The sequence below is a fragment of the Lemur catta genome, chromosome X (assembly GCF_020740605.2).
Source record: "Lemur catta isolate mLemCat1 chromosome X, mLemCat1.pri, whole genome shotgun sequence".
In the NCBI taxonomy this organism is placed as follows: Eukaryota; Metazoa; Chordata; class Mammalia; order Primates; family Lemuridae; genus Lemur; species Lemur catta.
The window spans coordinates 7,416,403-7,430,976 of NC_059155.1; the positions used below are offsets into that span (position 1 = coordinate 7,416,403).

The 14,574-nt window shown below is 41.8% G+C and overlaps 1 protein-coding gene across 2 annotated transcripts in view; it reads right to left on the reverse strand.

Moving 5' to 3' along the window:
• Positions 1-14,574, reverse strand: part of GAB3 (GRB2 associated binding protein 3) — a 76,698-nt gene that overhangs the window by 13,258 nt on the left and 48,866 nt on the right. For both annotated transcript variants that reach the window (XM_045538266.1, XM_045538265.1), the window contains exons 5-8: positions 5,921-5,976; positions 5,211-5,430; positions 2,774-2,855; positions 1,744-1,846 (exon numbers count right to left, since the gene is read on the reverse strand). In XM_045538266.1, the coding sequence (XP_045394222.1) occupies positions 1,744-1,846; positions 2,774-2,855; positions 5,211-5,430; positions 5,921-5,976 (461 nt within the window). The remainder of the gene's footprint in view (positions 1-1,743; positions 1,847-2,773; positions 2,856-5,210; positions 5,431-5,920; positions 5,977-14,574) is intronic.

Here is a 14,574-nt window from a genome sequence, read left to right on the forward strand (position 1 = left end):
ACGAGACCCCATCTCTACCAAAAATAGAAAATTTAGCCAGGCGTTGTGGTGCACACCTGTAGTCTCAGCTAGCTACTTGGGAGGCTGAGGCAGGAGGATCACTTGAGCCCAGGAGTTTGAGGTTGCTGTGAGCTAGGCTGATGCCACGGCACTCTAGCCTGGGCAACAGAGTGAGACTCTGTCTCAAAAAAAAAAAATAAATAAAAACTGTTAAAAATAAAGAGTCAAATCATATTAATTTTCACTTCCAAATAGGGCTGTTGTGTGGCACAAATGAAAAATGTAAATCAAAGTCATATCTTATTACTGAAGTTAACAAAAACATAATTGAATGAAATGGGATATACTTTGAACATTTTTATATGGCTGTTCCCTCACATCTACCTTCAGCTAGTGTTCTGGGCTCTTAATCTTCTGTGATGCATACGGACAGTCACTGATGAGTGATAAGCCCAGGCAAACACTCAATCCCTAAGTGTGTTGTTAATGAAATACTGGTCTTTCTCACAACCTCAAAGATCAGAAATGAACTGCTGGTGTCTGGAAGGACTGTGCACTCACTTCCTTTAGATTTTAGATTCACTTCCATTTTCTGTTCTCTGGAGACAGAATGCAGCTGTTCAGCATCCTTTGTAAGAGTGTTTTCTTCTAGAAATCTCCCAAGGGCCATTACTAAGTGTGAGAAATACTGGGAAGACCACAGCAGATTTGTGTATGAGTCACTTTCCATCTGTATATGGTTGAGTGCACTTACAGCACACTTTTAATCAAATAAAAAGACAAAATGAAGCATTTAATTATTGCTTTACTCGAGATTACTATGTTTAGATTTTCAATTGCCTATTATCCTCACATATAGGAGGGTAGAATTATCTTCTCAAGAGTAGTGCATAGCACAGTGCCTTGAACATTGTCCTTCTAAGACATTTTTTCAAAATTTCATAGTTCAAACAGAAGCACTCTCTAGAGTTTCCTACATTTCTAAATTGCAGAATGGGCACAGTCCTAGTTCAAGTGCAGCTAATTGCCAGAGGTGCTAAAAGCCCCTCTCCATCTTCAAAAACTCATGCTCTCAGTAGCATCTAAGATGAAGAGAACAGAAGGGACAACAGGGCAGGAGAGAGACATTAGGACTCTTGAACTGTGAATAGCTAATCAAAGGATAGAGAGGTCAGGTCTCCATCCACTCAGGTCTACAGAAAGATGCCCTAAACAGTAGTGGCCAGAAGCTAAGATACATCCATGGCCCAGGGCACTGTAGAGGCCCCAAGGGGATTCTTGGTGGTTCATCCTTCAGGAAAGTTCAGAGGCAATCACAGCAGGGCTGCCAGGTGTTTCGGTGGAAGGGAGGATGCAATATGTGAGTTTTCACAGCCTAGACTCTGGACACCCAGGGAACTACAAACCTACTGGGGTCAAACGGGACATCACAACCTTGGTGAAAAGAATTTCTTTGTTCCCGTTCCGCATGCCCCTTTCCATGTTCCCGTTTCGCATGCCTCAGCCCTGGGTTCTCTTGAAATACTGTGGTCTCAAAATGATATGAGGAGTTGAATATTGCAGGAAAGAAAACAGCTTCAAATCAATTTGTTCCCAGTTGAGAAAAGCTTGTGACCTGGTTTTACAATCAAGTGATCATTTTAAGATAGCACAGGGCTTTCTGAAGGATGTTTCCTTTACAATGAACTTGCAAGAATGTAGATTGGGGTGAAGAATAAGAAGAGTGTGAAAAATATAGGTTACCATTTGGATGTAGCTGTCTTCCTCTTCTCTGGAAACAGGATTGGCAAAAAATCTTGCAGGATTAATACCATTTCTTTCTGGAGAGAGAAAGCTGGTCCGATTGCTAAGAACAAAAATATAGATGAGGTCAAAGCAATGTCTTACAGCTGCTCTGAAAGCCAGCCAGGAACTGACATGGCCCCCATGGGGTTTCTGCCCTCCCCTTCCACACACAGCTTCCTTCCGGCCGGAGCAATTCCTGAAGAAGCAGAGGCTGCCCAGCAGTTTCTGTCCCACTCTGGGGCAGTTGGATCCCAACTCACAAAGGCTGCTTTTTTCCAGGCCCTCTATGAAACATACCTCATGAGCTTTCCATAAACAGACCAAAGAATCATATAATTTAGAAAAAAAAATCTCCTTTGGGGCCCTCTCATTTCCATTCAAAGTAACCAGGAAAAGTAAGCAAGTAAGGCCATTCCTCTGATAAGGCAAGAAGACTGTGTGAATCAACTTCCATCCTACTCCAGAGTCAAGCACAGGCTGACTTTCCCTGCAGTCCTAGCTGGAAATACAGCTGACTGCAGAATTCTGCTTTGCAAAGTGATTATGTCTTATGGCATTAGAATGAACGAAGAAACTCCTGGGCTCAGGGCTCTGAAAATGCAATTTCTAAAAGGTGAGATGAGAGAGTGCAAGTACATTTTGAGGTTTGTCTATCCAGCCCATGAACCACCACCATCCCTCCTTCTCTGAGAACTCCCTTCTCCTACCCAATTCTGCAAAGACAAAGGAAGGAGCAGATGTGAAGAGAGAAGCAGATGTGTTGGGTTCCCGACAACACTCCAGTTCCTGGTTCCAGTATCCTGGGTGACCCAGTTATATTCCTTCCTTTGTGATCTATAAAACACCTCTGGCTCTTGATAATAAACCTCACCCCTCCTTTGGCTTAAGTTAGATAGAGTGGGCTTCAATTACATTTAATCAAGGAGGCTTAACTAACCCTGGGGGTATCTGTGCTCCACAAGGTGCCTTTGAGCAATCAGAAACTTACCAAGGTACGGTGTGGGTCCTGGTTAGAGATGTGTGTTCCCGGATGGTGGAGAGGTTTCTCAGGTCCAGGGGAGGTGGCCGTGCTGCAAGACAGCACACGATATCTAGTATGGTTAGTTCTCAGGAGTTCAAGGCCAGCATCTAAAGGCAGTAAACTTTCCTAGCACACCCAAGTCCAAATTTACTGACAGGCAGCACTCATGATGGATGTGAATTTCACTATTCTCCTCTTCCCTGCCCCACTGAGAATAAAGACCAAGCAAATGGTCGCATTACCTGCTGGATGGAGGTAACAACGTGGTGACATATTTAGTCAAAATACATTTGTTGAGAACTCACTGTATGTAACGCACAGACAAAAGTCTTGCACCTTGCAGAATCCCAACACCTACCTCAAACATGACATATCTAAAATGCAAATTTACCCTTCTTATCACAGGCAGAGATGATCACCCAGGTTCTAGTCTTCCCCACATCCTACTCATTGTTTACCCAGTGGTCCTTCTGCCTAGAAATTCTTCCCCATCTCTTTGCCTACTTACTCATATTCAGATCTCAGCTCAATGTCCCCTGCTAGGGAGGCCTTTGGCCTCCAGACATGATCAGGCCCTGTATCATGGGCTCTCATAGATTCCTGTACTTACCCTTCACAGCACTCCCCCCAGTTTGTGACAGTACATTCATCTATAATTACTTGATTCAGGTCTGGACTGTGCTCTAGGAGGACAAGGGTTTATCTGGTGTGTTCACTGCAGTAGCCTCGGCATCCAGAAAAGCATGTGGCACCTGCCCTGACCCTTGTTCCATCTCAGTGGCCCATCCTGCATGTCTTCCTTTATCACCTCCTTTACTAGACTACGTGGGTAGAGACTTTCCAATTCCCCTCCATGTCACCAGAGCCTAGGACGGCAACCTTCCTGCTGCCCAGTTGGTTTCCCAGGAGCCTCAGACCTGGCAAGTGGCTGACCTGGAAAGGGTACATGTGTCATGAAGTCCGTGGGGAGAAGGTTCACTCAACAGCCACCTCCCAGGTTCACCACCTGCCCTCTCCCTCCTGCACCGCAGTGTTCATTCCAGAACCCACTCCTCCTGGGCTGGGCATCCAACCCTGCATCCACTCACTAAATCTCCAGCCCTGAGTCCACCAAACATCTTCTGTCTGCCTCTCTCTGGGTCACATAGAGCTGCAGTGTTCACTATAGTGACCACTAGCCACATGTGGCTATTTATACATATATGTAAATTTATTAAAATTAAATAAAATTTAAAATTCAGTTCCTCAGTTGCACTAGCTACATTTCAAGAAAGTTATGTTGGATGGCACTGCCATAGAAAATTAATTGGGTGAAACATTATTATCTACCTCAAAGTTACAGGCCCCTATGAAACTGTTTTTGACCAGAATGAATGGTTATTTCCTCAGAACCTCAGAAGACAGGTCTGTTCTCCTATTCAGTACTGACTTCACAATTCTACTTTTTCATCCAGGTGGTTTTTGCATGGCTTCCTCCCCTCAGAATGAAGAACCTCATCTTTGCATCCCGCCCAGTGCCTAGCACAGCACCACACACACAGCAAACATACTGCAAATGTGTCAATGTGGTTTGACTCAAATTTAAGTGGGTGTGATGAGAATGGACCAAGCATGAGTAGGGGACTTAGGTAGCAGCTTTGGGCATGGCCACCTGAAGTGGTAGTTTTTCCAAACAGCAAAGAGAGGTTGGAATGGACCAGATGGAGTGTCAGATCATAGTCAGTATACCAAAGGCTTCCTCGTACTCACACAGCCGACTGGGCAAGTGAGGCGGGGCAAGAATGAAATTAACGAGTTGCTTTGACCCGCTTTTCCTCTTTCTCTCTTCTCCTATCTCCCTGTCTGTCCACACTGCTTAGTAGACCAGAGAAGCTGCCTGAGAGTAACACCCCTACTTCCAAACACCTCTGCTGATGGGCATGCACAGAGCAGTGAATGATAAATTGTATGTGACCAAGTCTGACCTTCAGGAACTGGTGTCAAAGGCTATCCTTGGTTGCTTTACAGAAGGCTGACACTATGAATACATCCAAGTGCTGTCTAAATGAAGACACACCAGGTGGATTCCATTCCAATCCATCATCTCTTATTCCTAGGCCATTGTTAGAGAAATAGCCAAAGATAAGACCTCTGGAATGAACTTGACTTCGTAGGCTGTATTTGCAGGGCCACAGTGCCTGTTAGTTTTCTGACTCCTTTACGATAACACTCTGGGGCAGCAAGGTGCCCCAGCACTTCCCATTCCATCCCAGCCACTTCTTTCTTGCCTTTATATTTTCCAGCCCTCTGGCAGGTTTCTCTAGCTCTTCCTTCCCTGAGAGGGTCAGGAAGGAAACCTTTTTTATGCATCCACCAGGACTTTGTTCCCCTCCCCCTGTACAGGAGGCCTGGCCAAGTGCCTTACGTTTCCTCTGAGGCTTGAGATCTCTGTTCACCGGAGGAGGCTCCAGGTCAGCAGGTAGCTCAGGTAGCGGGCTCGTCATGCTTCCTGAGCTCATTGGAATGTAGTCATCAGGGCTGCAGTGGGACCCCAGACCAGAGGCAGTGGCCTGAGGGCTCATGGGCATGTAGCTGTCTTCAGCACTGGCTGCAGCTGTGGGGTACATCGGGGAGAACCTGCTCGGCTGTAAGAGAATAGGTACAGATTAGGAACCACAGACCAATCACAGAAACTGCAACCAGCGGGCAGCCAAGGCTGCAGATGTGATTTCAGTTCGAAATTATCCAAGAATAACTCTGAACTTCCTCAGGAAAGTTGGACGAGCCTCTAGCTCAAATTCTGCCCCTAGAATAATTGTGTGTATATAGGATTAACTCTCCCAGATCTAATGCTGGAAGACAGAAGGTTATGAATTTATGCAAGTCCTTCAAGCATAATGTGATGCCTTAAGTAGCTACCCCAAGTTGAACAAGTGTCTAGAACAGTAGAACTGGCAGGGCCCTTACAGAACACTAAGTCCAGTAGTTCCCAAACAAGCTCAAGTGTTAAGGGGAGACTAGAAGAGTACTCAGAGATTCAGAATGCTGGGTCTCGAAAGACTTGAAGGGCTTATATATAGGTCAGGATATTTTTGGTAAAATTGAGGCTTAAAGGAGTCCAAGAGCCAAACTTACCAAATTTAAACTCAGCCGCTTGTCTCGGTGTCTCAAGGGTTGGCTTTCTACATCAGCTGCAAGAAACAAGCCGAGGTGGTGAGAAATGCAGGACAATATACTAGGGTCCAGGTCTCCATATATCCCAGCACCCTGTTCTCAGCTGCAATGAGGCAGAAAAGTATAATACAAAGTTTCTATAAGCAAGGCCCGCCATTGAGTCTAGCTTGGCAGTCAGAACACATTCCCCCAAGAGATGGAAAATCAGACCAGATTGTGAGGCAGTTTCCATCTGATGGCTTCAGTTCTCTCTGTGAATTAGGAGGAGATATAGCAAGTAATTAACAAGTGTTTATTGCGTTTATTACATAAATCTTCTGCTTAGGGATAGTGGAGGCAGAGCTGGAGGTTTGAGGAGATGAGAGAAGGTTTGAAATACCCCTTGTGATGAGTGGGAGAATAGGGTGAACAGAGAAGCAATAGCATTGTGTAGCAGCACTGAGTGCCCATTTGAGATCTGTGGCCATGAATTGATGACTGTGATTGTCTATAGCAATAGTCAGCCACTCAGTTACAGACATGGAGAGGACAGTTGGATTAATCCAGGACTAGAAACTTGTCAGATGGATGCGACAAACAGTGTGACATAAAAATTTAGAATAATTGTTGAAACGAAAGAGGAGATGTCTAGAAGGCAGCAAGATAGAAGGACCTGGACTCAAATGAGATATGACTTGGGGGAATTAGCAGCTTAGAACTGGCAGTCAAACCCATTAAAGTAGATGAGGTTATCTAGGTTGCCAGGGCTGAAAGAAGTTTAAGTACAAAACCCTAGAGAATCTCAAGATTCAAAGGGTAGAAAGATGAGACAGTAAAGTATCTTGAGAAATAACAACCATAGAGTAACGAAGAAAGTTAGGGGGCACAGTGCTATGGCAGCATAAGGAAGGAGATAGTGGCCAATCATGTTGAGTGCTGCAGAGAAGTCCAGCAAGTGCTCTCAGCACATGGGGCCAGAGCACAGCAGCCCCTAAGAACTTGGAGGTATGAAAAGCCAGGCTGCCTCTGAGAAATAAATTGAAAAGTCAACATCATCTTAAAGTGCAAGGATAACTCCCAGCTTAGAAAGATGTGATGGAGACTGATGGAATTAAGAGTATTTACTTTCTATATACACATATATGTATGTATATATGTATATGGCATATCTATGCTTATATATGTTGAAAGATAAATAAGTACTGGTTAAAAGCTACTCTGGGGTCAGACTGTCTAGTTTTAAATCCCCACTCTACCACTTATTAATGTTGTGACACTGGGCAAGTTACTTACCCTCCTATGTCTCAGTTTCCTCATTTATAAAATGAGACCAATAATAGAACCTATTTCATAAGACTGCGGGACAGGTTAGATGTGTTAGGTGCATGTAGAAGACTTAGAACACTGCCTGGAACACAGACAGTACTTAATAAATCCTAGAAATTATTATGGAATAATTTCTTATTGTGGGACTTGCATGTGTGAACACAGGCCCCTAATTCCGTTTCCATTACCAGATCCCTTTTGAAATCACCAAAGAACACAAATATAGAGAAAACCCTGCAGCAAAGGTGTAAGTGTTATCCATGTGCCAGATAGTTTAACACACTCACTGCCACACTAGAAAAAGAAATTTTTCCTTGGAATCACAGTGTTTTATTATGAAAATAGAATAAAAACTTTGAAAACAAAATGATCCTTTCTAATTTAATGAAAAATTTGTTATTTTTTATTGTTTTCTGTGTGTGAGTTATATGCAACTTGAAAACCAGTTCACGTGGCTTCCAAGGTGAAGAGACATGTGAGTTACATATATTTCACGAGGTCCTGGGCTCAAAACCAGCGTGAGTTAAATACAACTCACAGGGCAGGTAATGTGTTAAGGGATTCATGACAGATAGAATGCAGGTGGGATCAAAGTGAAGGAAGACACCAGGAATGTATTCACATTCATGCTCCTGCAAAACAGACACCTGGAAAATGAGACTCTCTGCCAGAATCTCACTCTGTTGGATTTCCTCCTACCTCACTGGTCACTTGTTTAGATTCCTTTTGCTGGTTCCTCCTCTTTTCAACTCTCTGTAGATGTTGTAGGACTCTAGACTCAATCCTTGGTCCTTTTCTTTTCTGTATATTTACTCTCTTGGTGATCTCATCTACTCCCTTAGATTTACCATCTGTGTGCTGACAAATTCATAAACCCCAGCCTAGACTTTTCACCTGACCTTCACACTCATATTTCTAACAACTTACCTGACATTTTCACTAGGACTTCTAATAGGCATCTCAAACACAACATATCTAAAAACAACTTCCCAGTCTCCCCCTATCATCCAACTTGTTTCACTTGTTCCTTCCCCTGTCTCAGTTTCTCAGGCCAAAAACCATAAAATTATAATTGACTCTAGTTTTCTCTTATATTGCACATCCAGTCTTTGAGGTTCTACCTTCAAGATATATCAAGAACACAACCACTTTTATCAAATTCAAAAGCTACTACCCTAGTGCCAGTCACCATTATAGCTTGCCTCATTATTACACTAGTCTTTTAACTGGTTTTCTTGCTTCCATCCTTGCCTCTCTTCAGTCTCTTCTTAACACAGCAGTGACCCTGTTAAAATGTAAGCCCTACCATGTCTCTCCACCACTCAGTACACTGCAACGTCCTCATCCCACTCAGAGTTAGAGCCCAAATCCTTACAGTGGTCTACACAAATCCACATGATCTGGAATCTCCCTCCACCCAGTTTATTTGCCACCCAGCAGCCAGAGTGATATCTCTTCTCTATTCAATACCTCCAATTGCCCCTTATCACTCAGTGTCATGGCCCAAGTTCTCACAGTGGTCTACAAGGAACAACATAATCTTACCCTGCCTTACCTCTCTGCTTCATCTCCTACAACTCATCTCCTAGCTCTCTCCACTCCAATCATACTGCTCTAACTTTGCTGTTCTTTGAGCACACCAAACATCTCCCACATAAGGGCCTTTGCTCTAGTTTTATCCTCTGCCTGCAAAACTCTTTACCTAGATATCAGCATAGTCTTCTCCCTCAGTTCCTTCAAATGGTTCTTCAAAACTTCTTTCTCAATAAAAACTATCCTGATCATCCCTTTTAATACTACAACCTGTCCCCTGCCTGCTCTACTGATTTTCTTTAGCTGGCTCTGGTTTTTCTCTTCCCAAAGTACCTATCACCTAACATACCATATACTTATTTATTACATAATAATAAATACTATGGGCTGGGAGTGGTGGCTCATGCCTGTAATCCTAGCACTCTGGGAGGCCGAGGCAGGTGGATCGTTTGAGCTCCGGAGTGCGAGACCAGCCTGAGCAAGAACAAGACCCCGTCTCTACTAAAAAACTAGAAAGAAATTAGCTGGACAACTAAAAATATATAGAAAAAATTAGCCGGGCATGGTGGCACATGCCTGTAGTCCCAGCTACTCGGGAGGCTGAGGCAGGAGGATTGCTTGAGCCCAGGACTTTGAGGTTGCTGTGAGCTAGGCTGACACCATGGAACTCTAACCCGGGCAACAGAGTGAAATTCTGTCTCAAAAAAACAAAAACAAACAAACAAACAAAAATAAATACTATGAATAACTCTATGCCCACAAATTTGATAACCTAGATGAAATGGACCAATTCCTTGAAAGACACAATCTGCCAAAAGTCACATAAGAAGAAATAGATAATCTAAATAGGCCTAAGTATATTAAAGAAATTGAATCAATAGTTAATAATCTGAAAAAACAGACAGCACCAGGCATAGATAGATGGACTGGTGGATTCTACCAAACATTTAAGAAAGAAATTTTACCAGTTCTCTACAATATTTTTCAGATTATATAAGCAGAGAGAATACCTTACAACTCAGTTTATGAGGCCAGCATTACCCTAATACCAAAAACAGATAAAGACATTGCAAGAAAAGAAAACTACAGACCAATATATCTCATGAACACAGATGCAAAAATCCTGAACAAAATACTAGTGAATTGAATCCAACAATATATAAAGATAATTACACACCATTACCAAGTGGCATTTATTACCAGTATATAAGGCTGGTTCAATTTTTGAAAAGCAACTAACATAATCCATCACATCAACAAGTTAAAGAAGAACAATCATGTGATCATATCAATAGATATATAAAAAGCATTTTACAAAATCCAACACACATTCACAATAAAAACTCTTAATAAACTAGAAATAGAGGGGACCTTCTTCAGTTTCATAAAGGATATATATAAAAATCCTACAGCTAACAGCATACTGAATGATGAGATACTCAAAGCTTTCCCCCTAAAATCAGGAACAAAGCAAAGATGTCCCCTTTCACCACTGCTTTTCAACATTGTACTGGAAGCCCTAGCTAATGCAAAAAGACAAGAAAAGGAAATGAAAGGTATACAGATTAGGAAGAAAGAAATAAAATTGTCTTTGTTCACAGATAACATGATAATCTATATAGAAAATCTGAATCAATAAAAAATCCTCCTGGAAATATAAGTGATTATGGCAAGGTTGCAAGATACAAGGTTAATATATACAAAAGTTAATTACTTTCCTATATACAGTACCAGCAATGAACAAGTGGAATTTGAAGTTAAAAACACAATACAATGTATTTAGCACCCCCCCAAATGAAATACCTACGTATAAATTTAATGAAATAGGAACAAGATTTATGTGACAAAGACTATAAAAGTCTGATGAAAAAGACCAAAGAGAAACTAAATAAATGGGGAGATATTCCATGTTCATGGATAAGACCACTCAGTATGTTCAAGATGTCAATTCTTTTCAACTTGATCTATAGCTTCAATGCAATCCCAATCAAAATTCCAACAAGTTACCTTGTGTATATCGACAAATTCTAAAGTTTATAAAGAGAGGTAAAAGACCCAGAATAGCCAAAACAATATTGAATGAGAAAAACAAAATTGTTCTGTGCGGAGGGAGAGAGGCGGCCCCGGGCGGCCCTGCTCCGCTCTGCTCGGCCCGCCCTGCCGGTCGGTCGGCCGCGCGGCCCGGGGTCTGCGGCGGAACGCGGCGCTCGGCGCGCTTCCCGAGGAGCTCGGTGCTGGAACTGGGAGGTTCAATTCAGTCTTATGAGGCGGTCACTGGAGAAAGGCAGTAGAGTCGTGATTCGCGTTTCCGCCGCAAGACACGCTGGGCCTTGTCCTTTCCGAGGAGTGGCAGCAGCCTTCACAGTTGCCTGCACTTGGCCATTTACAAGGAACCTCTGCATCAATTATTCCCCTGGAGACAGCGACAGCGTGTGAGGCTAAGTGAGGACCACACCGGGAGAGTTAACTGACTTGCCAAGCGGCCGGGCCTGAACTCTGACCCAGATGGACTCGCCGGGGGCTGGGGGTGGGGGAGCAGCCCTTTCCGCTGGGCCGCGCTGCCGTACCGGGCTCTCACCGGCACTGTCGCCCACCAGCACCCTGCGCGTGCAAACGCTCTTCTCGGGCATCTGGACTGATTGGTCTGAGCCTGTGAATCCCTCAAAGCAGGAAGTCCTCCCTGGCAGACTTCCTCCAGCCTCGCAAAGGTGAGCCAGTCCGCTCTTCTCGGAGCTTCGCCAGTAGTCAGGCACCCCTCTGTTGTTTCTTACTACCTTGTACTATAATTCATTTATTTGCATGTTGAGCTTTTAGCCCGTGCGCTCCTTAGGACAGCGACTACTTCTGCGCAGGTGGAGAGAGCAGAGTTCTTGGGCGTGGTCTTCGGAGCCAGGCTGCCCAGGATGAGATCCCAGGCTTGTTACTTAGTGACACTTAGGAGAAAACTCCCTCAACTCCCTGTGCCTTCCTTTTCTCATCTGTATAGTGGGAGCAACAACAATATTGCCAACCTCACAGAACAGTTACTGTGAGGATGAAATCAGTTAATACATGTAAATCACTAGAACAATAAATAAACATTATGAAACCCCTAAAAAAAAAAAAACAAAATTGGAGGACTGACACTACTTGATTTGAAGGCTTACTATAAAGCTACAGTAATTAATAAAGTATAGTATTGGTGAAAGAATAAACAAATAGATCAATGGAGCAGAATAGAGAGCCCAGAAATAGACCCACATAAATATAGTCAACTGATCTTTGACAAAAGAACAAAGGTGATACAATGTAGATTATATTATATATAGTCTCTTCAACAAATGGTGCAGGAACTGGACATTCACATGCAAAAATATGAATACAGACACAGACCTTATACCCTTCGCAAAAATTAACTCAGAATGGATCACATACCTAAATGTAAAATGCAAAACTATAAAACTCCTATAAGATAACATAGAAGAAAATCTAGATGACGTTAGGTTTAGCAATGACTTGTTAGATACAACACCAAACAGACAGTCCATGAAAGAAAGAATTGGTAAGCTGGCCTTCATTAAAATAAAACAGAGAGAATGAAAAGATAAGCCACAGACTGGGAGAAAATATTTTCAAAAGAAGACATATCTGATAAAGGACTGTAATCCAAAATATACAAAGAATTCTTAAAATTCAACACTAAGATAGCAAACAACTTTATTAAAAAATAATCGAAAGACCTTAACAGAAATCTCACCAAAAAGTTATACAGATAGCAAATAAGTATATGAAAAGATGCTCCACATCATATGTCATCAGAGAAATACAAATTAAAACAATAATGAGATAGTATTACACACCTATTATAACGGTCAAAATTCAGAACACTGACAACACCAAATGTTGGAGAAGATGTGAAGCAATAGGAGCTCTTATTTATTGCTGGTGGGAATGCAAAATTGTACAGCAATGTTGGAAGAAAGTTGGAGGTTTCCTACAAAATTAAACGTATTCTTATCATATGATCCAGCAATGGCATTCTTTGCTATTTATCCAAAGGAATTAAAAAACTTATGTCCACACAAGGACCTACACATGGAGGTTTATAGCAGCTTTATTCATAATTGCAAAAACTTGGAAGCAACCAAGATGTCCTTCAGTAAGTGAATGGATAAATAAACTGTGCTTCATCCAGATAATGGAATATTATTTAGTACTAAAAAAGAAATGAACTATCAAGCCATGAAAGACATAGAGGAAACTTAAGTGCATATTACTAAGTGAAAAAGCCAATCTTAAAAGGCTACATATTGTATGATTCTAACTATATGACATTCTAGAAAATGCAAAAAAAAAAAACCAAATTGGAAATATTAGGTGAAATGAACAAATTCCTAAAACAATATAACTTACAAAAAAGAGCACAACAAGAAGTGAAAAATCCAAATAGTCTTATCAACTAAAGAAATTAAATCTCTAATATAAAAATCTTTCCACACATCTAGTCTACTGTTACCACTGCCAGAAATCAAGAAAGCTGCCTGGAGGTCCAAGGACTGGTACATGCATACTTGCCACCACTGGCACCCACATTTAACAGCTGGATGCCTGAGAACTGGTATGCCTGGCCTGATGCTAATACCACTGATGCCCAAGGAGTAGCACTCTGGCATCCCTGTCTCCAGCAAAGCCTTGCCACAGCCTCCACTAAGAAACACAGTCTGAGCCACTGAGTACTAACCAGGCCTGACCCTGCTTAGCTTCTGAGATCAGATGAGATCAGGTGCATTCTGGGTGGTATGTTTTGGTATGTTGTGTTTTCATTTTCATTTGTTTCAAGAAATTTCAACTTTTCCCCATTCAGTATGATGTTGGCTGTGGGTCTGTCATATATGACTTTTATTATTTTGAGGTATGTTTCTTCTATGCCTAGTTTGTTGAGGGTTTTTATCATGAAGGGGTGCTTTTTCTTCATCTGTTGAGATGATCACATGGTCTTTGTTTTTACTTCTGTTTATGTGATGTATCACATTTACTGACTTGTGTATACTGAGTCATCCTTGCATCCCTGGGATGGAACCCACTTGATCATGGTGAATTATCTTTTTGATGTGCTGTTGAATTCTGTTTGCTAGTATTTTGTTGAGGATTTTTGCATCTATGTTCATAGGGGATATTGTTCTGTAGTTTTCTTTTTTGTTTTGTCCTTTCTTGGTTTTGGTGTCAAGGTGATACTGGCTTCATAGAATGAGTTAGGGAGGATTCCCTCCTTCTTGGAACAGTTTCAGTAAAATAGGTGCCAGTTCTTCTTTGTAGGTCTGGGAGAATTCAGCTGTGAATCCATCTGGTCTATAATTTTGGGGTGAGAGACTTTTTGTTACTGTTTCAATTTCGCTACTTGTTATTAGTCTGTTCAGGATTTCTATTTCTTCCTGATTCAGGCTTGAGAGGCTGTGTGTTTCCAAAAATTTATCCATTTCTTCTAGATTTTCTAGTTTGTGTGCATAGAGGTTCTCATAGTAGTCATGGATGATATTTTGTATTTCTGTGGTATCAGCTATAATGTCTCCTTTTTCATTTCTGATTGAGCTTATTTGAGTCCTTTCTCTTATATTTCTGTTTAATCTAGATAATATTATATTGATTTTGTTTATCTTTTGACAAAACCAATTTTTTGTTTTGTTGATCTTTTGTACAGTTTTTTATTTGTTTGTTTGTTTCCATTTAATTTAGTTCTGCTCTGAGCTTTATCTCTTTTCTTTTGCTGGCTTTGGGTTTGGCTTGTTCTTTTTCTAGTT